General features: G+C 45.7%; 1 protein-coding gene across 2 annotated transcripts; it reads right to left on the bottom strand.

Annotated features, from left to right (window-relative positions):
- Positions 1 to 14,918: 14,918 nt before the first annotated feature.
- Positions 14,919 to 21,680, bottom strand: ATP5MC2 (ATP synthase membrane subunit c locus 2). 2 transcript variants are annotated; one of them, XM_084879041.1, is made up of 5 exons: positions 21,426 to 21,680; positions 19,007 to 19,064; positions 17,373 to 17,447; positions 16,660 to 16,853; positions 14,919 to 15,180 (listed from the first exon to the last, which is right to left on the bottom strand). In XM_084879041.1, exons 1-5 carry the CDS (start codon positions 21,542 to 21,544, stop codon positions 15,066 to 15,068), a joined length of 561 nt encoding a protein of 186 aa, XP_084735167.1. In that variant the 5' UTR covers positions 21,545 to 21,680; the 3' UTR covers positions 14,919 to 15,065. The 2 variants fall into 2 exon arrangements, with proteins under 2 accessions (XP_084735167.1, XP_084735168.1); XM_084879042.1 differs by lacking the exon at positions 21,426 to 21,680 and adding an exon at positions 19,178 to 19,299.
- Between the last annotated feature and the right edge of the window lie 339 nt (positions 21,681 to 22,019).

The raw sequence follows: 22,019 nt of genomic DNA, 5'->3' as shown, positions 1-22,019 counted from the left end.
TGCTAAACATGAGAGATTTGGTCCACTGATTCTGAAAGAAATGGAGTCACAAGAAATTCACCAGGAAATTCAGGAATTGGATTGTTTTGATGATGTTCCAGAAGATAATGACATGATTGTCATTGAATAAATGAGTAAATTCTTGATACTGTAGGATTCAGTTTGTCTGGTTTGTGTTGACAACTACTGTACTACCGTACCGTATACAGGTAATAAATTTCCTTTATTTTCACTTAACAATAAATGTGTACCATATTCTTCTTCATGGAAAAATAAGACATCCCCTGAAAATAAGACACTGTCTTATTTTCGGGGAAACAGGGTATATGTTAAAGTAGTAAATTTACTGTATAGAGATTATTCCTCAGTCAACTGAAGTTAAAAAGCCACCGCTGGGCCAAAATTGGTTTGGCTCCATGGATAGAGCATCGGTCTGTGGACTGAAAGGTCCCAGGTTCGATTCCGGTCAAGGGTATGTACCCTGGTTGCGGGCACATCCCCAGTAGGGGGTGTGCAAGAGGCAGCTGATCGATGTTTCTCTCTCATCGATGTTTCTAACTTTCTATACCTCTCCCTTCCTATCTGTAAAAAATCAATAAAATAAAAAATAAAAATAAAAAAACCAACTCTGGCAATGAGTGTGGTTTTAAAATGTGTTCATAAATTCTTTGGCACGCCTCACTTCAAAAAGATGGAGCCTAATCCCATCCCCTTTGCGTGGGCAGGATTGATTTAGTTACACACTTCTAATAAAGAGACTATGGCAAAAGTGATGGTGTGTGACCTGTGAGAATATGCCACCAAAGGCACTGCTGCTTTCTCTTCGTTCTGAGATTTGGGGGAAGCCAGGCACCATACTGTGAGAACGTTCATCAGCCTTATGTAGAGGCCCACACGATAAGGAACTGGCACCTCTTGCCAACAATCATGTGCGTGAAACATCTTGGAATTGAACCTTTGAGCCCCAATCCTTGAGTCAACTGGGGCTGCATCCCTGACTGACATATCTGCAATCTCACAAGAAATCCTGAGCCAGAATTAACTAGTTAAGCCAGACCCAAATTCTTGTCCTACAGAAACTGAGAGATAATAAATATTTGTTGTGTTAAGCCACTAAGACTGGGGTAATTTGCTACACAATTATGGATAGCTAATATACTGAGGGATGGGGGTATAATTTGAAGTGAAATTGGAGAAGTAGATAGGGACCAGAGTTTTTAGAATTATTGCCATTGTGAGGGCTTCAGATTTAACTCTAAGTCCAATGGATGGTAGGCCATTGGTGTGTGTATGTGTGTGTGTGTGTTTTAATATGTTTTTTTAAAATATATTTTATTGACTTTTTATAGAGAGGAAGGGAGAGGGATAGAGAGCTAGAAACGTCGATGAGAGAGAAACATCAACCAGCTGCCTCTTGCACACCCCTCACTGGGGATGTGCCTGCAACCAATGTACATGCCCTTGACCAGAATCGAACCTCGGACCCTTTAGTCTGCAGACCAACGCTCTATCCACTGAGCCAAACCGGTTTCAGCTTAATATGTTTTTTATTGATTTCAGAGAAAGGAAGGGAAAGGGAGAGAAAGAGAGGAACATCAATGATGAGAAATAATCACTGGGGATTGGGCCCACAACATCGGCATGTGCCCTGACCGGAAAATTGAACTGTGACCTCCTGTTTCATGGGTCTAAGCCGGGCTGGTGGTTTTATTCAGAAGAATAACAACCAAAATGTCCCTTTAAGTAATCATTTCACTCTGGAATGGTCAAGAATGAATGCAAGGAGACCCGACCGGAGGCTATTTTAGTAGCATAGGTAAAAGGTGATGGTGGCTTAGACTAGGGTGGTGACAGTGGAGATGGATGTATAGAGTGAAGGAAGTAGAAGAATCAGTAATGTTTGTTTGTTTGTTTTGTTTGAACAGTTGTTATGAGGATAACTGTAAAAGGTACATATTGGGAGAAATAGATAAAGTCAAGGCCTGAAAAAGTATATAAGAATAATGTGTTTGAGAAATTGCAAATAGGTCAGTATGGTTAGAGTTTATGGTGATTAATGGAGGGAGAGTTTTGAGAAAGTAGGCTGAAAAGAGGCATGAAAGAATGCCACTGTTAACCACTACAAAGTCTGGGATCTGCAGCAGCCACTGCCCAGCATCACAAGAAAGTATCATACTTCAGCCAAGGAAAAGATCAAAACTCAAAAATACCATTTCTACTGAATGTGCATCACTTTCACACTAATTGTAAGTCAGCCCATCTTATGTTGAGAACTGTCTATATAGTAAGTAGAAAGAACATAAATGGTTCTGGAATCTGATGGATCCAAGTTCAAATCTTATGATGGGTTTAATTGTATCCCTTCCTAAATTCATGTGGAAGTTCTAACCCCCATTACCTCAAATGCAATCTTATTTAGGATTACAGTCATTGCAGATGTAATTAGTTAAGATGAAGCCAAGCCCTAGTTGGTGTGGCTCTACCAAAAGGTCTTGTGTTTGATTCCTAATTGGGGCACATATCTGGTTTGTGGGTTTCATCCCTGTCAGGGTGCCTCTGAGAAGCAACTGATCAATGTTTCTCTCACACATTAATGTTTCAATCTCTCCCTCTCCTCCTCCTTCTTTTTCTTAAATCAATAAAAAGCAAGTCCTTGGATGAGGATTAAACAAAAATGTTTAAAAATATATAGGTAAGGTCATACTAGGGTAGGGTAGGTTCCTAATCCATGTCTGGTATCCTTATAAAAACAAAAATTTGGTCACAGATATGCACACAGGAACAATGTCATTTGAATGTGAAGGCATAAATCTACAAGTCAAGGAATGCCAAAGATGAACAGCAAACCACTAACAGCGAGGGGCAAGACATGGAACAGATTCTGTCTCACAGGCCTCAGAAGGAACCAACTCTGCCAACACAATGATATGGACTTTTAGTCTCCAGAACTGTGAGGTGATAAATATCAAGCCACTCAGTTACTGATACTTTGTTATGGCAGTCCTAACAAACTAATACATCATCTGTGTGACCTTGGACAAATTACTTTATCTTGCTAATGTCTAGTGTCCTAATTTGTAAAATGAGGGTAATTGTACTTACCTACTAGGGTAGTCACAAGGATTAAAATGAAGTGGCATTTGCACAACACTTGGGATAAGCAGGCACTACATAAATATTATTTTGCATTTGTGAAACACTAATGCTACCCAAGGAAAATGGAATACTTCTGGAGATTTTTGGAAAGGCTGACAGCAACTATCAGGGTCATGTGCAATATACAACCTAAAAGTATCAGGATGGCAGAAACCAGTTTGGCTCAGTGGACAGAGTGTCGGCCTGGGACCAAGGGGTCCCAGGTTCGATTCCAGTCAAGGGCATATACCTTGGTTGCGGGCACATCCCCAGTGGGGGGTGTGCAGGAGGCAGCTGATCAATGTTTCTCTCTCATCGATTTTCTAACTCTCTATCCCTCTCTCCTCCTCTCTGTAAAAAAATCAATAAAATATATTCAAAATAAATAAATAAAAGTCACAAGATGGAGATGATCCCTTTTTCCTGTTGGATTCCTTAGAAAAGAGCCCCTGGATTATCTTGCTCCCTGTGAAAATATAGCTTCTTGAGGGCTAGAACACGAATACAAGAACCAAAAGTACCCTCAAAGGCAGGAAGATTGGGGCTAACCAACATCCTGTAGTGCATAAAGGTAGGAAGGGAAGGAGGTGAACAAAGCTGGAGAAGAATGGGCCAGATGCCTTAGTCCCTCCAGGCTTCCCAGCTCACTTCCTTGGGTAAAAGATTTAGGCTGGGGGTTGTCCTCTCCTCAGCTTCATAAGGGAAACCCAACAGAGGCCTCACCAGCCTCTGGAATGCCTAGTCCTTTCAGGCAGGGAGTACCTCGCCAAAGCAAACAATCCCAGCTCTACGATTGTGCTCTGGCTGGGTTAGGGGAGAACAAAGATCCCTTTCTTTGCTTCCCCAAGTCTATGGCTGCAGCCAAAGGCTCTGTTTACACAATCTTCCTGGTGAAGAATTTGTTCCTTTTCTCTCTACGTTGCAGTTGGGAAAGATTGACTCCCTCCTTGCCTGTTCCTTTTCTCCAGACCCCTGGTCAGGAAAAGTGCCCAATACCTGAATCTAAAAAGCTGTCCAGATTTGTCAGCACACTTAAGAGTAACTCCAGGCTCTTTTTTGAAGTAACAGAGAACTTCAAAGTTTTAGTGGCAGGAAGCCGGTCAGGCTGGGAAAGGGAGACTGATTGGAGAGATCAGGAGCCTCGCTTGTCTCCGTTCCAATTCAGTTCATTCCTCCTTCTCATTCCCAAGGGATTCCTAGGCTTTCCCAGGTCCATTTCTATGAGTGAATCAAATAATAAAATCCTGGGTGGACTTGAGTTCCTTCTTTAAAAGGATGATAAGGTGGGAAGGATGAAAACAGTGTTTTCTAGAGGGAAAAGTATTCTTCAGTCTTTCGTTTACTGACTCCAGCAGCACATGTTTCTCTTCAAGCTCTAAAAACAAACGGAGAAAAGGAAGCCCCAGAGTGGTAGAGTCTAATTTTAGTACTGGCAGAGAATTCTAGTGTTAAGTTACTCCTGATAAAATGGGTGACTAAGAAACAGCAGAGACAGATAATTTACAAGACCTGGGTCTCCAATGAGAAGTTTAAAGAAGTCTAATTTTACTTACTTTATGAAACCTCCAGGAGGCCCATCTCAGAGAAATGTGCCAATTTCACACAAGGGGAGGAACTTAAAAGTACAAAGAGTTAACCCAAAGTGACTTGAATCCAGGATTCTGGGACTTTCAATCTGGTCAACTCCACAGGGCCACGCTATTTTCTGAAAGTTTTATGGGTCTTTTGCCCTGCACAAATTTTCCCTGAGCTAAATCCCCACTGACTATTCTCTTGTTGCTAAGGGAGTTTATGGACTAGCTGTTTGTTACCCTTTGCAGCTATGTTTTGGAAACTTAAAAGTCCCTGTTCCAGCTGTTAGATGTGGATGTTAATGCCTTACAAGTACAAAGGAGAGACAAGTCTATTTAGGCTCAGATACCATATCTACACATACATACAACCCCATACTCCTGCTGCCAGCAAGATCTGCATAGCCCATTTCTGTAAAAGAAGCCACACAGTTCCTGGAAGGCTCTAATCCACAATGGTTAAAAATATCTGTCTTGGAGACAGACGAGCCAACTAAACCGAGCCTGCCCAGGAACCCAGGAAAGGAGCAGAGGGCTAAAATGAAACCAGTAGTAGACAAAATGCTACTATCTGCAAGATAACAACAGGGATGGTAATTATAAGGAAAAAAGGTCACCCTGGCAGGTGTGACTCAGTTCTTTAGGCGTCTTCCTGTACACTAAAAGGTTGCCAGTTTGATTCCAGTCAAGGCAGATGCCCAGGTTCTGGGCTTGATCCCCTGTAGGGGGCATGCAGGAGGCAGCCCATTGCATCAATGTTTCTCTCTCTCTCTAAAAATCAGTAAAATATCTTTAAAAAGAATAAAAAGAAGAAGAAAATGGTAATTGCCAAACAAAGGGTAGTGCTTCTACCGGTTCTTCTTTAAAGAAAGAAGAGCCCAGGTGGCGGGGCTCAGTAGTTGATGTGGCTGGGTTGCAGGCTTAATCCCCAGTGTGGGGTGTGCAGGAGACAGCTGATTGATGATTCCCTCTCATCATTAATCTTTCTCTTTCTCTTCCTCTCTAAAATTAATAAAAATTATTTTAACATTTTTTAAAAAAGAAGAAAGAAGCCCTAGCTGGTTTGACTCAGTGGATAGAGCATCGGCCCGTGGACCGAAGGGATTGGGGTTTGATTCTGGTCAAGGGCACGTATCTTGGTTGCAGACTCCTTCCCGGCCAGGGCCCTGGTCCGGGCTTATGTAGGAGGCAATCAATTGATGTGTTTCTCTGTCTTTCCCTCTCTCTTCCATTCTCCCTAAAAAATCAATGGAAAAGTGTCCTTGGATGAGGATTAACAAAACAAAACAAAAAAAGAAAGAAAAACAAGTCAATTGCCTTCACTACGAAATCTAAAAAACTGTCCAGATTTGTCTTTCTCTTTCCTCCAGTGATATTGTAGTCCCTATACCTTGTGACATGGCATTATACAAGTTTTGGTAATGGGAATCTGTTCTGTTTTATCACTTTCTACCTAGATAACCTCGAAGACTAAATCGTGGTTCTAGAACCTGAGTCTTTGTTTTTTGTCATCTGTTAAAACAGAGAAAAATATCTACTTCACACAAATGAAATAGCTATAGTAAAAGAACATGGCATACAATTATTGCTTAACAGTCTTTTTATGTTGAACCCTTCTGAGCTAGATTGAATTACGTTAGAAGGGTCAAAGAAGTCAACTTTTAGAGTTTCCTTTCAATGCAAGATTCAGATGAAGCTTCATTACTTTTGCAGATTAGAAGACTATACTTATATTTGCTTCTTATTGCTACATAACAAATGACCACAAACTTAGTGGTTTAAAACAATAGCCACTTAAATATCTAACGTCAAGTATAATAGAAAATAATAATAAAACATATCCATTCAGGCAGGCTTGACTGGGTTCTCTGCTTAGGGTCTCACAAAGTTTAAGTCAAAGTACTGACTGAATTAAGCTCTTATCTAGAGGTTCTGAGTGAATCCAAGCTCACTCAGGCTGTTGGCAAAATTTAGTTTCTTGTGTGTGTGTGTGTGTGTATTATTGATTTTAGAGAGGGAGACAGAAATATTAATGATGAGAGAGACTCATTGATTGGCTGCCTCCTACACCCCCATAACTGTGTATCAAATCTGCAACCCAGGAATGTGCACTGACCAGGAATCAAACCATGACCTCCTGGTTCAAAGGTTGACACACAACCAGAGCCACACCGGCCAGGCAGATTCAGTTTCTTAAAATTATAGGACTGAGGTCCCCATTTCTTTGCCGGCTGTTGGTTAGGGGGTCAATTTTAGGTCTTAGAGGCCACTTTCCAGTTCTTGCACATGGCCCCCTCCATCTTTAAAGTCAGAAACGGCACACCTTCCTTCATATCTGTTTCTCCTGGCACCCGAGAAAGCTCTTTGCTTTTAAGAGCTCATGTGATTAGAACAGGTCCACAGGGACAATCTTACACTTAGTCAACTGTGCCATGTAATACATAATGTTAACGAAAAAACCATTGAAACCTGTAAAGAATTTTTTAAAGAGTTTATTTGAGCCTTACTGTCGACAATTGCCGGGAAGCAGAACCTCAACGGATTGAGATAATGCTCCAAAGAATGGCAGGTTACATTTCTCTATTTATACACTGAAATCAAAGGAGGGACGTAGGTGAGTTACATGAAATTCATTGGTGATGGAGTAAGGAGGCGGGAGAAAGCAAAGTGGTGGGAAACTCCTGGGATTGGATAAAAAGTAAAATGATGGGCAGGTACTCAGGTGAGTGCAGGAACAATTAACATGATAAAGAAGGAATTTGAGGCATCTGTCCTGGGGCCCTCCACAGTTGGTTGTTCCCCAGGGGCTCCGGATAAAGGGAAGTTACAAGTTACCCAGACATCTCACAGATATGTTATCTTAGAAGCAAAAAGGCAAATGGGCTCAGTAAAAAGATCAAAGTTGATCTTTGTCTGGGAAAATATCTGGGACATGACTACCTACTATAACCTGTTAGATATTTAATTTTCAAACCATCTTTTGTGGTTATCTTAGGTCTCTGGGTTTGCAAGACTGCCACGCAGGCCTTCCCTGAGCTTGTCAGGTTAGCATGTGGCTTTTTTCTTTCACAATAACCATAAGTGTAATATCCAATGAAATTTATAGGTCTGGGGATTAGAGCAGGACATTTTAGGTCATTTTAAAAAATCCTGCCTACCATAGCACTTACTAAAAGATGACAGAAAATTATCTCTTTTGGGGTTTAGAGAGAGAGGAAGTGGGAATAAACTATCTAACCATTTACACTACTAGGAGAAGCCAAGCATTTGAGTATAGGCCTGACCTTATCCCTGGTATTCTATCCATCGTGTACTCTGCCATTTATAAAGTGACTGCTTTAATAACAATGTACTAGTACTCACAGTGCCTCGAGATAAAGACATTTTAAGGAATGCCTGGGGACTAAAAAAAAATTTCCTATGTTTTAGTTTTTTCTCATCAAACGTTCAGAACATAAAGTGGCCCATAGTGTGTTCTAAGAATACATGTTGAAAAATGCATATCTTTAGGTATGGCTCAATAAAAAGTTTCATTGCTCAAAACTTGGGAGGACTAGGACAATATTCTGTACTCATCAGTGTGATGCTACTCTTCTTTGTCTATTTCAGAATTCAATTCACATTCCTTCATCTCATCTCTCTTGAATGGAGTTAAGAAGGCAGTGTAGCCTTTAGGTTCCTGGACACCAACTTCAGCTAAATCAACAGTGTTGTTTCCTTAACAGCTCTCTCATCATGATGATCTGAAAAGGCTTCCAACTAATAAATCTATCCTGAAAGGGAGGCTGGAACCATTCCTCATCACTGCTATTAAGCATTCAGATGATTTCAGATTAGGATGGCAGAAACCTACAGACACTTCTCCCCTGGTACTGAAGAAACACAACGGAATCTTGAAACTGAGGAATAAGAGGGAAGTAAGCCTTGCTGCCTTCAGAATCCCAGAATTCTCTCTCCAAATGCTTTACAGCCAGACTTTAAATTTTAGATGGTCTATGATACCCGTAATAGGTATAAGCTGTCTAGAAAATGCCCATAATGTACTCTGAACTCCATGAAAAATGAGAAAGCAAGTTAAAAATCAATATACATTAGACTATGATGGCACCATTCTTTCCAAATACTTAATGTATCTCTGTTGCACACAAATAATTCCTAGGATGTGAATTATTATCCCTATTTATTATACTGGGAGAAACTGAGGTCCTAGAAAAAGTTATTTGTTAGTGATCTGCTCATTGTCACAATGGACAGTAGTATAAGAAAGACTAGAACTAATATCTCCTAATTTCAAATCATGTGCACTTTCTAACTACAAGGACAGGTAGAAAGCTTTCACTCCATAATGTTATCAAAATTGGAAAAATCTTCAGCAAATTTGCTCTTGGACCTTCTCGGCTAAAACATAGCACTCCTCTACCCCTTTTTGTTGGCCACCTGTGTTGCCATCTCTCTTGGGGCCTGAAAGAGGATCCAGATTGCCTGCCTCCTCTTAAAGAAATTTGCTTCCAAGCTTCTTGCAGCACATCTCATCATTCACCTCAAGAGAGAACAAAAACACGTGGGCCACCAAGCTGTGCTGTCTCCAAGCACCTACGTTGTTAGGGGTTAGCTAGATTCAATCCCAAAGAGGGTCAAGGAAAGAAAACAGATTACTCTGATCTGATGACTCGGGAAAGGTATGGGCGACTGAGGCTACTACTAGAGGTTCAAACCCAGGGGACCCCAACAAAAGGAGGGGTATTCCTCATTTCCAAATATATAGATACCTTCCACATACTCTTGACTGGGGTTTTTGTGAGGTCCATTTTTTAGCCCCACAGACCAGAATAGTTATTTGGGAATAGTATAGCAATCTGAAAGCCAATTGTAGAACTCTTTTTTTTTTTTTTTTTTGCCTTTTTATTTATTTATTTATTTATTTATTTATTATTTATTTTTTAAATTTTTTTATTTTTTATTTATTTTTTTTTTAAATCAATCTTTATTGTTCATATTATTACAAAGGTTCCTCATTTCTTCCCCCCTCCACCAGGTTCCCACCCCAACCTCTGCCCCCTCCCCATCCCCCATTGTCCTCATCCATAGGTGCACAGTTTATGTTCAGTCTCTTCCTCCCTCCCTTTCCCTGATAGTAAATCCCTTTTCAGATAGTAAATCTGTTACTTAGCATTTTCTCATATCAATAATACCTCCACATGCCCAATGATACACTTCACACAAAAGACATTTCCAAATAGGTCAACCAGCCTCATCCAGGCCCCACCCAAGGCACTCACAGATCAACACCCCAGCGCTATACTAACTGAACACATCCAGATCTAAGCCTTCATCACTTGATTCAGCAGACCCTCAAGTTCCCGCAAAAGTTTCCAGCCATGTCTGAGAGGCAGCCTTGGGCAGGTACAGGCGAGGAGCGAGCTGTTTCGGGCCTGGCTGCTCCGGGCCTGGCCTCTGTTGCTCTGGTTCGTTCCACAACCAGCTGCTCCGGGTCTGGTCACTGCCGCTCCTGACCTAGTTGCTCTGGACTTGGCTGTTGCTGCTACAGGCCTGGCCGCACCCGACCCGGCTGCTCTGGGACCGGTTGCTCCGGTCCCGGCCGCTCCGGGCCTGGCCGCTCCCAGCCTGACAGCCGCTGCTCCGGGCCTGGCTGCTCCCAGCCTGGCAGCCATTGCTCCTGGCCTGGCCGCACCAGACCCGGCTGCTCCGGGCCTGGCCGCTCCCAGCCTGGCAGCTGCTGCTCCGGGCCTGGCCGCTCCCAGCCTGGCAGCCGCTGCTCCTGGCCTGGCCGCACCAGACCCGGCTGCTCCGGGCCTGGCCGCTCCCAGCCTGGCAGCTGCTGCTCCGGGCCTGGCCGCTCCCAGCCTGGCAGCCGCTGCTCCTGGCCTGGCCGCCCCAGACCCGGCTGCTCCGGGCCTGGCCGCTCCCAGCCTGGCAGCCGCTGCTCCTGGCCTGGCCGCCCCAGACCCGGCTGCTCCGGGCCTGGCCGCTCCCAGCCTGGCAGCCGCTGCTCCGGGCCTGGCCGCACCAGACCCGGCTGCTCCGGGCCTGGCCGCTCCCAGCCTGGCAGCCGCTGCTCCGGGCCTGGCCGCACCAGACCCGGCTGCTCCGGGCCTGGCCGCTCCCAGCCTGGCAGCCGCTGCTCCGGGCCTGGCCGCTCCCAGCCTGGCAGCCACTGCTCCTGGCCTGGCCGCACCAGACCCGGCTGCTCCGGGCCTGGCCGCTCCCAGCCTGGCAGCCGCTGCTCCTGGCCTGGCCGCACCAGACCCGGCTGCTCCGGGCCTGGCCGCTCCCAGCCTGGCAGCTGCTGCTCCTGGCCTGGCCGCACCAAACCCGGCTGCTCCGGGCCTGGCCGCTCCCAGCCTGGCAGCTGCTGCTCCGGGCCTGGCCGCTCCCAGCCTGGCAGCCGCTGCTCCTGGCCTGGCCGCACCAGACCCGGCTGCTCCGGGCCTGGCCGCTCCCAGCCTGGCAGTCGCTGCTCCGGGCCTGGCCGCACCAGACCCGGCTGCTCCGGGCCTGGCCGCTCCCAGCCTGGCAGCTGTTGCTCTGGGCCTGGCCGCTCCCAGCCTGGCAGCCGCTGCTCCGGGCCTGGCCACACCAGACCCAGCTACTCCGGACCTGGCCGCTCCCAGCCTGGCCGCTGCTGCTCCGGGCCTGGCCGCACCCGACCCGGCTGCTCTGAGCCTGGCCGCTCCCAGCCTGGATGCTCCGTGCTTGGCTACTGCTGTTCTGGGCTTGGCTGCTCCCAACCGGCTGCTCTGGACCGGGCTTCTCCGGGCCCAGCCACTCCGTGTCTGGGTGTTCCTGGACTGGCCACCCTGGGCTTGGCCGCCTCTGCCTCAGGCCTGGCTGCCACTGCCCCAGGTCTGGCTGCTCCAGTGCTGGCCGTTGATGCTCTTGTTCTGGCTGCTGCTGCTCTGGGGCCTGGCCACTGCTGCTCCGGGCCCAGCTGCCACTGCCTTGTGCCTGGCCACTCTAGGCCTGGTCGCCGCTGTTCCAACATTCTGTCCCTTTTTTCTCTTTTTTTTTTTCTTTTTTTTTAAAAAAAACAAAACGCATTTATGTTGCAATGTTGGCTGGTGCGTTGAGTTCTGACTTAGTCTTTGATTTTTCAAGATCTTCTTTGTATTCTTTCTTAAGTAATTTTACTATCATTTGCTCTCACTTGATTTCTTCACATTGAGAACTTCTTTGGTTTCTTCCTCCTTGTCCTGGGAGCTCAGCAGGTTGGCCTGTGGCACCCCTTTGTTCTCCGCGGGCTCCCGCGCTGCTCCAGCCTGTTGCCGGGGTCGGCGCCGCCCAGGAAGCAGCCCCTGTCCTTGGCTCCGTTGCCAGCGCTCAGCAGTGGAAGGCTCAGGGGCACCCCCCCCACTGGGGGCCCCGTCGCCCGGCTCCTTGCTGGCGCCCGGCTGGCCGGTGTCCGGCAGGGGCTCCTGCTCCTCGTGGCGTTCCTCCAGTCTGGAGCTTTATTTCTCCCTCCCACTAGGGGAGTCCAGGATCAGAGTCGACAGACTGTCCTCTGCGCACAGTGTGCGCGACTCCGGGGGCTCGGCCTTTCGCTGCGCTCCCAGGACTCCACCTCACAGCTCCGTCTCCCCCTGCCCGAGCCTGGGTCCCCAGGGACTGGCCCAGACCTGGAGTTCGGGGCGGTCTGGACTGAGGCTCAGAGCTGCCGCTGGAGGCTTTGTTTCTTCCGGCTAGGGTAATCCAGCATCAGAGTCAACATTCAGTCCTCTGCGCGCCCTGCATTTCGCTGTCCTCCGGGATTGTCTCCCCCTGCCGGAGCCTGGGTCCCCAGGTTCTGGCACATACCTTGGGGCTCAGCGCTGCCGGTTCGGGGGTTCAGCCCAGGCTGGGGGTTCTATTTCCTTCCTGCTGGGAACGCCAGGCAGCACCCAGCCCTCTCCTCCTCTCCGGCTGCGACCTCTCCGTGCGCGCGTGCGTGCCAGCGCGCAGCATGTCTCCGTACCTTAGGCTTTTTTTCAGCTCCTCTGATTTTCCTTCTGGTTTTCTCCCTCCTTCCTATTGTAGAGTTTTCAGTCAGTCGACTACCTGTAGTTCTGGGCAATGTCCACTCTACATTTTAGTTGTATTCCCTTGAAATTGTTGTGAGCTGCTGCGGCTAGGTGTATACCCGAGCAGCCATCTTGGATCCTCTCCCAATTGTAGAACTCTTGACTGGGGTTTTTGTGAGGTCCATTTTGAGCCCCACAGACCAGAATAGTTATTTGGGAATAGTATAGCAATCTGAAAGCCAATTGTAGATAGGATTCCTATCAACCCCTGATCACAACAGCAAAAGGGCAAGGGTGAATGGTTTGAGGTGACCTGTTTCCTGTGTATCTGTCTACCCTGGGATCAAGTCTCTGCCCTGGGCTTTAATTTTATAGTATTGATTGAACTACAAGAAAACACATTTTGGTGATATACATTATCATTTCTGAAAAGATTTTACTCAGTTATTTCAAACAGATGCAAGATAAAGCTTAGTGAAGGTTGACCCAGCCTTTAGAAAATATAATTTTTTTTTTAAATATATTTTTTTATTGATTTTGTACAGAGAGGAAGGGAGAGATAGTTAGAAACATCGATGAGAGAGAGTCATCGATCAGCTGCCTCTTGCACACCTCCTACTGGGGATATGCCCGCAACTAAGGTACATGCCCTTGACCGGAATCGAATCCGGGTCCCTTCAGTCCCCAAGCCGAAGCTCTATCCATTGAGCCAAACAGGTTTCGGCAGAAAATATAATTCTTTACCAAACCTGATACTAACTCCACTGTCCAGAGTCCCTATTGATGGCATTTTAGATAAGTTTTTTGTTGTTGATTTAATCCTCACTGGAGGATATTTTCCCCATTGATTTAAAAAAATTTTTTTTATTGATTTCAGAGAGGGAGAGGGAGAGGGAGAGATAGAAACATCAGAGAGAATCATTGATTGGCTGCCTCCTGCACAGACCCTACTGGGGATTGAGCCTGCAACCAAGGTACATGCCCTTGACCAGAATTGAACCTGGGGTCCTTCAGTCCACAGGCCAATACTCTCTCCACTGAACCAAACCGACTGGGGACCTATTGATGTGTTTTTAAAGGAAAATATTTGTTTCCTTATTTTGTCCTTTCTTTCTTGGGAAAATAACAAATTCTAGAAATACAAAGATGAACAAAACATAGTCTTTGCCCCAAGAAACTTGACAATCTAATATGGAAGATAAGGCATATACAAATCCATAATTTATCATAGACCATATAAACATTATAACGGATATGTGTTCTATAGTCCTTTATGAGTTAATGTTCATTTGACTGATGGTGAATGAAGGAAACCAGGTAAGAGCTTCATGGAAGAGGTAGCATTTAAGCTATGTCTTTCAGAATAACAGGGAGAGTTTGAAAAAAAAGTAAGCAAAGATTCAGAGAAAGAAAGCAGAGATGGCCAAAGGGCAAGGCCTGAAGATAGGATAAGGACAGGAACACAGGGAAAATATTTAGAAAATGACAATTAGTTCACTTTTGGTAATGTATGGAATAAAACATTGAGCTGAGAAAATTGAGGTCAGACTGTTTTTTGAATTGATAAATGGTAAAACCAGTTCTATGTTGGAGGATTGACTTGGCAGTGGTGGGTAGAAGTAAAGCTGAAAGGAAGAGACTAGAGGCAGGTTAGTTATGAAGTTACTGCAACAGACCAGGTTGGTGGCAATGAGGGTCTGAGCCAGGACAGCCACAGTGGAAACAGAGACTATTAGTCATAATTTTAAGCCAGCACTTAAGCTGCCACTGACCTAATCACCTAAGGCAGTGGTCAGCAAACCACAGCTTGTGAGCCACACGCGGCTCTTTGGCCCCTTGAGTGTGGCTCTTCCACAAATTACCACAGCCTGGGCGAGTCTATTTTGAAGAAGTGGCATTAGAAGTTTAAAAAATTTGGCTCTCAAAAGAAATTTCAATCGTTGTACTGTTGATACTTGGCTCTGTTGACTAATGAGTTTGCTGACCACTGATCTAAGGTAAATAACAGGCCATGGCAGGTGAAAATTATCAAATTATTACCTAATTTGAATAAAGCTGTCCCTGACATAGCTTGAGGAACAAGGGAGGCCAGACCCATGTTGAGTTTAGAATCATCACCACCCTTGAGGCCTTATACTCTCACCAAGGCACTCAGCCAACTGTGGAAAAGAAATATACACAGGAGACTCAAGAAACATCTTATTAATACAGTATTTATTTGTCTTCCTTTTGTCAAACCCTGAGCCAACCACTTTCCCCAGGCTGCCTGGGAGGTATAGGAAAAGGTGCATACAGGGCAGACAAGACACGGGAAAAAGAACTATGGGAGGTGGAGACAGCTCCTTCACATGGCGAAGAGGATGAGAAAGGCCACCATCAGGCAGAAGAGCCCCATGGCCTCTGAGAGGGCAAAGCCCAGAATGGCGTAGGAGAAGAGCTGTTGCTTCAGAGAAGGGTTCCTGGGAGAAGGGGAAGAAAAAAGACTCAATTTCTAGTCCACATAAAGAAAAGCATAAACATCAAAGGTGGGCTCAGGGAGAATTCATTTCCTCAAGCTCATCTTATGAAACAGGTTTCTCAGGGTGATACTATCATTCCCAAATTCTTGACCTGACACATCAAGGTCTAGAGACTAAATGAGGGGAGTGGACAATCCAAAATTGTATAACATGGCCCAAGCACGAACTTTACCCCTCTACTGGGTCACCCATGTCATGGTCATAACTTAAGACCTCTGGGCCTGGAACTTACCTATCGAGGGCCCAACCAGGATGGAAGAGGTATCTGGAGGGGCATGACCTATCATAGTATTTTCAAACTTTAAACAGCAGAACCCCGAAATAGAAAATATATAAAAGCCAAAATGCAAAGGTAAAAAAAGTGGGGGATTGTAAAAGTTTGTTTGACTGGTCTCCCCTTCATTCTTCTAAGACAGTTTCTGGGGTTTACCCTCAGAACCCTAGGGCTTTAAGAGCACAATTAGAAAAACACTGTTCTAGAGGACAAGGGAGTCTGAGGAAAATACCTTCTCTCATTTCAAAATAGTCAAAAGATTTAGGACTTTAAGAAGTTATACAGAGCTTATGGGGTTTAGGTGATATGAATCAAAATGGTATAAAGAACTCCCAACTCTGAAAGCCAATATATAATTTCTATTTCCCTTCCTCTGTCATCTCCGGAAGCCTTCATGGTAAAGTAAAGCGACATCAGCTTTGAACAGAATTCTGGACACAGAAGCAGTTAGGCTTCTTGTTTCACACAAACCTTAAAACAAACTCATTTTCCCAAAGACATTAAGAGAACTTGAGGGCCTCTAGAGAATAAATTTAGTTTTAACAGCAAGGTGCCCAGAATTGGTGGGGACCAAGCAGTCCCAAGTGTTCAGGGAGCAGTGGGCCTGGCTACGAAGGCAGTTTTCCCAGGAGTGAGAGGGGACTTCTCGGGGATGGGGAGAAACAGCAGTGAAACGCTACTGACTCTAGAGGGCTCTAGACCAGAGGTAGCAAACTTTTTCTGTAAAGGGCCAGACAGTAAATATTTAGTTTTTGCAGGTCAGATATGGTCTCTGTTGCCTCCCCCCACCCCCATGACCCTTTAAAAAAATGTAAAACCCATTCTTAGCTCAGCTATAAAAAACAAGTTATGGCCCCACCCACCTTAGTTTGTCTACTCCTGCTCTAAACCAAAGCTGTTCAATAACATATATTTGCACTGTCTAGTAGTCACTAGTCACACATGGCTACTAGGCACTTGAAATATGGCCAGTGTGACAGAAAAACAAAAAACTTAAACTTGGTGTACTTTTAACTGAAATTTAAATTCAAATAGCCACATGTGGCTAGTGGCTACTATATAGGATAATATAGCTCTAGATCCCTAAATTTTTCTGTCCGAACCTTTGGAAAACATATCAGAGACCAATGGAGGGCCCATCTTACCTGGCGTAACCAATGATGAGGCTCCCAAACACAGTCCCAATTCCAGCCCCAGAGCCTGCCACCCCTACTGTGGCAGCCCCAGCCCCAATGAACTTGGCTGCTGTGTCGATGTCCCTTGAAATGGCACTGGTTTGGAAGCTGCGGCTAGAAACAAGCGAGGTCAGGGGACGTGGGGCTGCCAAGCTGCTGCGGCTCTGTGAAGAGGAGGAATATAGGAGATAACATTTTTAGGAATCCCCTTTTTGCTTTGCAAACTTCTGTAAACTTAAAGAGAGCTTTATGCTGTCAAATCCCATCCCCCCCCCCCCCCCCCAAACAGAAAATCTTTTACTTTCTAGAAAACTTCCTGAAATGCTGCCAAGGAAAACTTTTTAATATAAGAGGTAAACTTCAAATACCTTTAAAATTCAAGTATGGTCTCCAAGATCAAAACCCTAGCCTGTGCTTGGTATGTTCCAAATGAAATCTGTAAATTAGGCCAAGTAATGGCAGTCATCAGTAGCACACATAAGCATGTGCTACCAGTGCCAGGCTGGAGCACTAGAGCATATATGCTACCAACTGTTCTGCATCTCCACCTAAAACCAATGGCCTCCATCCTTCACTAATTTTCCTGTGATGACTGCCCCCAGCACTCCCCCTACTGGTTCTTCTAGGTAAACCCCCACACTCCCTTAACCCAAACCACAGGCCCAACTCCACCTATAAGGTACCTCATCTGTCAGTGTCTCTGGTCGTTTCAGCACCACTGCAGACATTGACCTGCTCAGCTGAGAGGCGCTCCTGACCTAGCAGGAATGACACAAGGACAAGAAAGTCAAGAAAGGCTCTGGAGAGGAGTTTCAGAACAACCCAAAGTTGTTATTCAATGCTCCTTCATTCTTTCAAACTTAAATCAGAACGTTGGGTCATTCTTTTACTTTTAGCTAATTCTAGATTGAAGAAACTCATCATTTCTCTCTTGCTTCCCAGGCTTCTCCTTTGCTTAAGAGAAGGAAATCTACTTTGTAAGGGGCTACCCTCACTGTATCCTTCCACAGGCCTTGAGAATGGGAAAAGATATAAGCCTCAGAAGGATTTGCTTCCCTCAATAAGAGATTTATGTTGGTACTGGCTAGCCCATAAGAAGGAAGCCAATGGCTGGAGTGTCTTTCCCTAAATACATCCTTCCTCTAAAGTTAGGCACAAAGATCCAAGCTCTAAATTCACCACCTTCTGTTAGCCTTTCTAAGCTCAAGCCAGTATCTCCAAGGCAGACAGGGTGGTTAACAGCCAGGGATTTAATCAGATATATCTAGATTCATCTTACTCTGTAATCAGCTGTGTGACCTTAGGATAATCACTTATATCTAAGCCTGCTTTCTCATCTTCAAATGGAAATAATCTATTTCAAGGTTGACTTGAGGAGTAAAGGTTGTGTAGCCCTAGCTCAGTGGTTGGCAAACTCGTTAGTCAACAGAGCCAAATATCAACAGTACAACGATTGACATTTGAGTCAAATATTTTAACCTTAAACTTCTTCTAACGCCACTTCTTCAAAATAGACTTGCCCAGGCCATGGTATTTTGTAGAAGAGCCACACTCAAGGGGCCAAAGAGCTGCATGTGGCTCGCCGATCACTGCCCTAGCTGGTTTGGCTCAGTAGATAGAGCATTGGCCTGCGGACTCAAGGGTCCTGGGTTCAATTCAAGTCAAGGGCAGGCACATTGGTGTTTTGTTTCTTGGTCTTTCCCTATCTCTTCCACTCTCCCTAAAAATCAATGGAAAAATATCCTCGGGTAAAGATTAACAAAAAAAAAGATTGTATATACAAACTGGTAAACTCAGAGCAAGGCCTAGTATGTGCTCAATAAATAGTACCCACCAATAGCATCACTTCCACCATTTAATAATTTGTAATTTCTTCCATGCTAGTGCTTCTGAGTAAAAGATTTTTCCAATGTGTATTTACATGTATGTTAGCTTCCCACCCAAATTTAAGCTCCCAGAGGGTCTCTTAGCCATGGCTCTCCGACAGGACAAAATCCTGTGCACAGTGCATACTCAATGCAAGTTAGGCAATCTACTTCATGTTTACCATTTCTGGCTGGGTTCCAGGTTACAGACAGTTTTAGGGTTAGAAATAACCTGATCTCAGTCTAGATTCTCACTTAGACTCTTCTGAGATTGTTGGACAAGAAGAATTAACTGGCATCCAAAGGATATGGGGCAGGTAAGCATTCACTGTCTCTTGTCAGGCTAGCATAGCAAAGGATCTTCCCCCAGCCCAACTGTCCAGAACAAGGTGCTGCAAGGAAGAGACAAAATGCCCCTCTTGAAAAGTCTCCTAGAAAAGGCAGGTACTCACCAGGGAGGGGGTGGAGACAAACTTGGTGCAGGCATACATTTTCAGGGGATGAGGGGAGCTGGAATTACAGAAGCACATTGTGAACACTGTCCTTGCTCACCAAATGACATTTTTATCCGCATAAAGGGGGCTCTGGAAAATTTAAATGGCCCAGAGAGCAGAGTGACTGACCTAAAGTCTTAGAAGAGATGGAATCAGAACTATGAAGGCAAGATTTCCTTATAATCAACAGACTTCCGTGGTCTGAGCAAATAGCCACTTGGTCCGTTTTAAGACCCATTATTTACTTCCATAGCCTAAAGAGTTGGGGTTGTCAAGAGGAAATTTACTCTGTCATTTGCCCAAGTTTTCCTCAGTTTCTATTCAAAAGGAACCCTTTTTAAGACCTCATTACCTGGGCCTAAAAAAGTTGCCCTGTAAAGACTCTTGGGAATTATTTGCAGAAAGCCAAAACACTGGAAGGGTCACCAATGATTTTTTAATTACCTTTAAGCATTTGATTCTCCATTTCCTCTATCAATTAACAGGGCGAAGATCAATGAGGAATTTTGCCATTACTCTAATTAGCAACAACTGTTAAAGTATTCATTTTCACCATCACACTAAGGGGCATTCAATTTTGTATACACAAGATCTAAAACAATGCTGACACTCTGTAGGTGCCTAAGTTGGTAGAATTGAACTTATCTAAGAGGTATACCGAGTGAGTTAAACATCTAAAGGCAGGGTTTTTCCAAGGGAGGCAAAAGGCCCACCTGAATTAATTATCTAGGTGTAAGGATGTGTGTATGTATTAAAAATGCATATTCTTGGGTTTCACCTTAGCCCTTCCTGGTCAAGATCTCTGGGGTTAAGGCCAGCACCTGTATTTCAAACAAGCTTCCCAAGTGATTCCTATCCATCCTAAAGGCACCATCTAACAACCAATCTTAAATTATGACAGTGGTAAAGCCAGGGCTTTAACTCTCCTTACTAATAAATGAAAGCTTTATAATATGCTAAAGGTTAAAATACTCACTGATTGCTTAGGCCTGTTAAGTGACACTTCCTTAAAGGAGTTGGACTCCTAGGTTACTCTTGGGAATCCAGAATCTTTTAAAGTTACTTTTAGATTAATGGAGGTCTTCAACTCTTATCCTGTCAAGAACTCTTATTTCTGCCCATATTTAACTCTAACCTAACTTTGTGCTGAACTATTTGGGTTTTCTTGGGTCACATCCAAAATTCCTTTAAAGCTTAAAAAAAGGGAGGACTGGTTTTCCCCAAGGATTAAACCTCAATTATCATCATTTGTAAAATGCAGTTCTTAGGGAGATTAAATGAAATTACTTATGTAAAGAGCTTCATGTGGTGCAGGCCCATAGTCAGACCACACCCAAGGGTGACAATTGAGGGAGCCTGCAGCAAGCGTTCGCTCCCCTGGCCACCCAGCCTGGCAAGTCTGTAACTGCTAGCCTACCACACCCCAGGCAACGGGACCATCCGGAACCAGAGGACCTACGTCAGCACAGGTTTCCTCCTCCGTGCAGATCAGTCACTGAGTTACTGGACTGCTCACTTCACCATTCCCTTCCTTAACCTTTCTTTTTCCTTTTGTGGGCAGAGCCCAGGGACTCTCAGTGAGCCTTTGACAAAAGCGGGCAGGTGCACCTTATCCCATGCAGATCCCATCCTACCCTTCTGAGCCTGCTGCCTCCAACAGAAAACCTCACTATCAGTCCACTGTGTGTTTCAGAAAACCTCACTATCAGTCCACTGTGTGTTTTTCCCCCCAACTTCACCGAAGAGAAAGGAAGAGAGCGGTCCTGGAAGACAACCAAAGGTTCCAAAGTCTATCTTTTCTGCAATAGATCGCCCAGATCACAGCCTGAAGGGGATGTTTTGACTGTTTTGTCCACTTCTACCACGTTCACGGTTTACTTTTTTTTAAATGGAAGGGTGCTGACTAGAGGGGTTGGTGGCTTTGGATGATCCACTATCTCCATGGCTCGGAACCTGAGGTCCTGAAAGTCTGGAGGTTTCAGGATAAAGGAAGGCACGGAGTAAGGATGAGAGGATACAGCAGAGATTGGAGGGGAGACTCTATGGGGCTGTGATAACTCTGAGAGGGCACGGGGGTGAGAAAAGAGCGTTTGCAAGGGCTGAGTCACGACAGGTGAAAGGAGCACTGCGGCATGACTTTCGCCAGCTCCAGCGCGCCCTCCCACCACGAGTCATCCAAGATGGCGCCAGGCCCGCGCGGTTGGAGGTCAGCGGCACACGGAAGGGGCAGATCTTAAGACGCGGGGACACCGGGAGCCAGGAAGGGCGTGAGGACCCGGGTGGGAGCATGCAAGGGACGGGCCTCAAAGCAGCCGCGCGAGGGAGGGTACCCCGCGCGCGTGCGCGGCGCAAGCGGGCGCGAGGGCCCAAACCTTACCTGCTCCCAGTGCAGAGAAGACAGAGAGGGGCGGGGGGGCTGGAAGAGCGACAGGAAGGCTCGGCGCATGCGCGGCCCGGACCAACGAGTCGCTCCGCCGAGGATAGAGTGACTGCCATGTTGCGGCGGCTCAGGCGCTACAGCGCCGCCTGCCACCTCGGTGGCGGCATCCGGCCAATCGCTCCACCTGGCGTTGTAGAGGAGGAACTGCAGGCGGAGCGGACTGAAGAAATAAGGCTAACTCCGCCGACCCTTTATGCGGCCTGTGGTACGGTCTGCACAGCCTTTGGGATCTTGGACTCGCGCTCCCTTCCCGAGCATGCGTAGTCACGTTGAGAGAAAAAAAAAATCTACCTAGTAATTCAATGTTAAATAGCATACAATCAGGATTGGGGTTCAGTGCCCAAAATGTAGCGGGGTTCTTGCTTTGTTGCCCCTGAAACTCTGGCTTTATGGATGGCAAACCTGCTCAATGGGGAAAGAGCAAAACACCCCAGCTATCTCTGGTGGCTTTGCTTTGATCACCCCTCCCCCCCCCCCCCCCAATTCCAGTGATCAGCCACGAGGAAACTAGCATCAGCGAACCAGAAGACA

Source organism: Pipistrellus hanaki, assembly GCF_964339955.1.
Source record: "Pipistrellus hanaki genome assembly, chromosome: 3".
Taxonomy (NCBI): domain Eukaryota; kingdom Metazoa; phylum Chordata; class Mammalia; order Chiroptera; family Vespertilionidae; genus Pipistrellus; species Pipistrellus hanaki.
This window is presented reverse-complemented; position numbering and strand designations above follow the sequence as displayed.

What these genes read in the sequence shown, in the direction of transcription:
- ATP5MC2 (XM_084879041.1), bottom strand. Translation starts at nt 21,544, where the DNA reads ATGGCAGTCACTCTATCCTCGGCGGAGCGACTCGTTGGTCCGGGCCGC. An exon ending in CTTCTCTGCACTGGGAGCAG is followed by an intron (nt 19,065 to 21,425) that starts GTAAGGTTTGGG and finishes CTGTAATTCCAG; the next exon opens with CTCCCCTCATCCCCTGAAAA. An exon ending in CAGAGACACTGACAGATGAG is followed by an intron (nt 16,854 to 17,372) that starts GTACCTTATAGG and finishes TCCTCTTCACAG; the next exon opens with AGCCGCAGCAGCTTGGCAGC.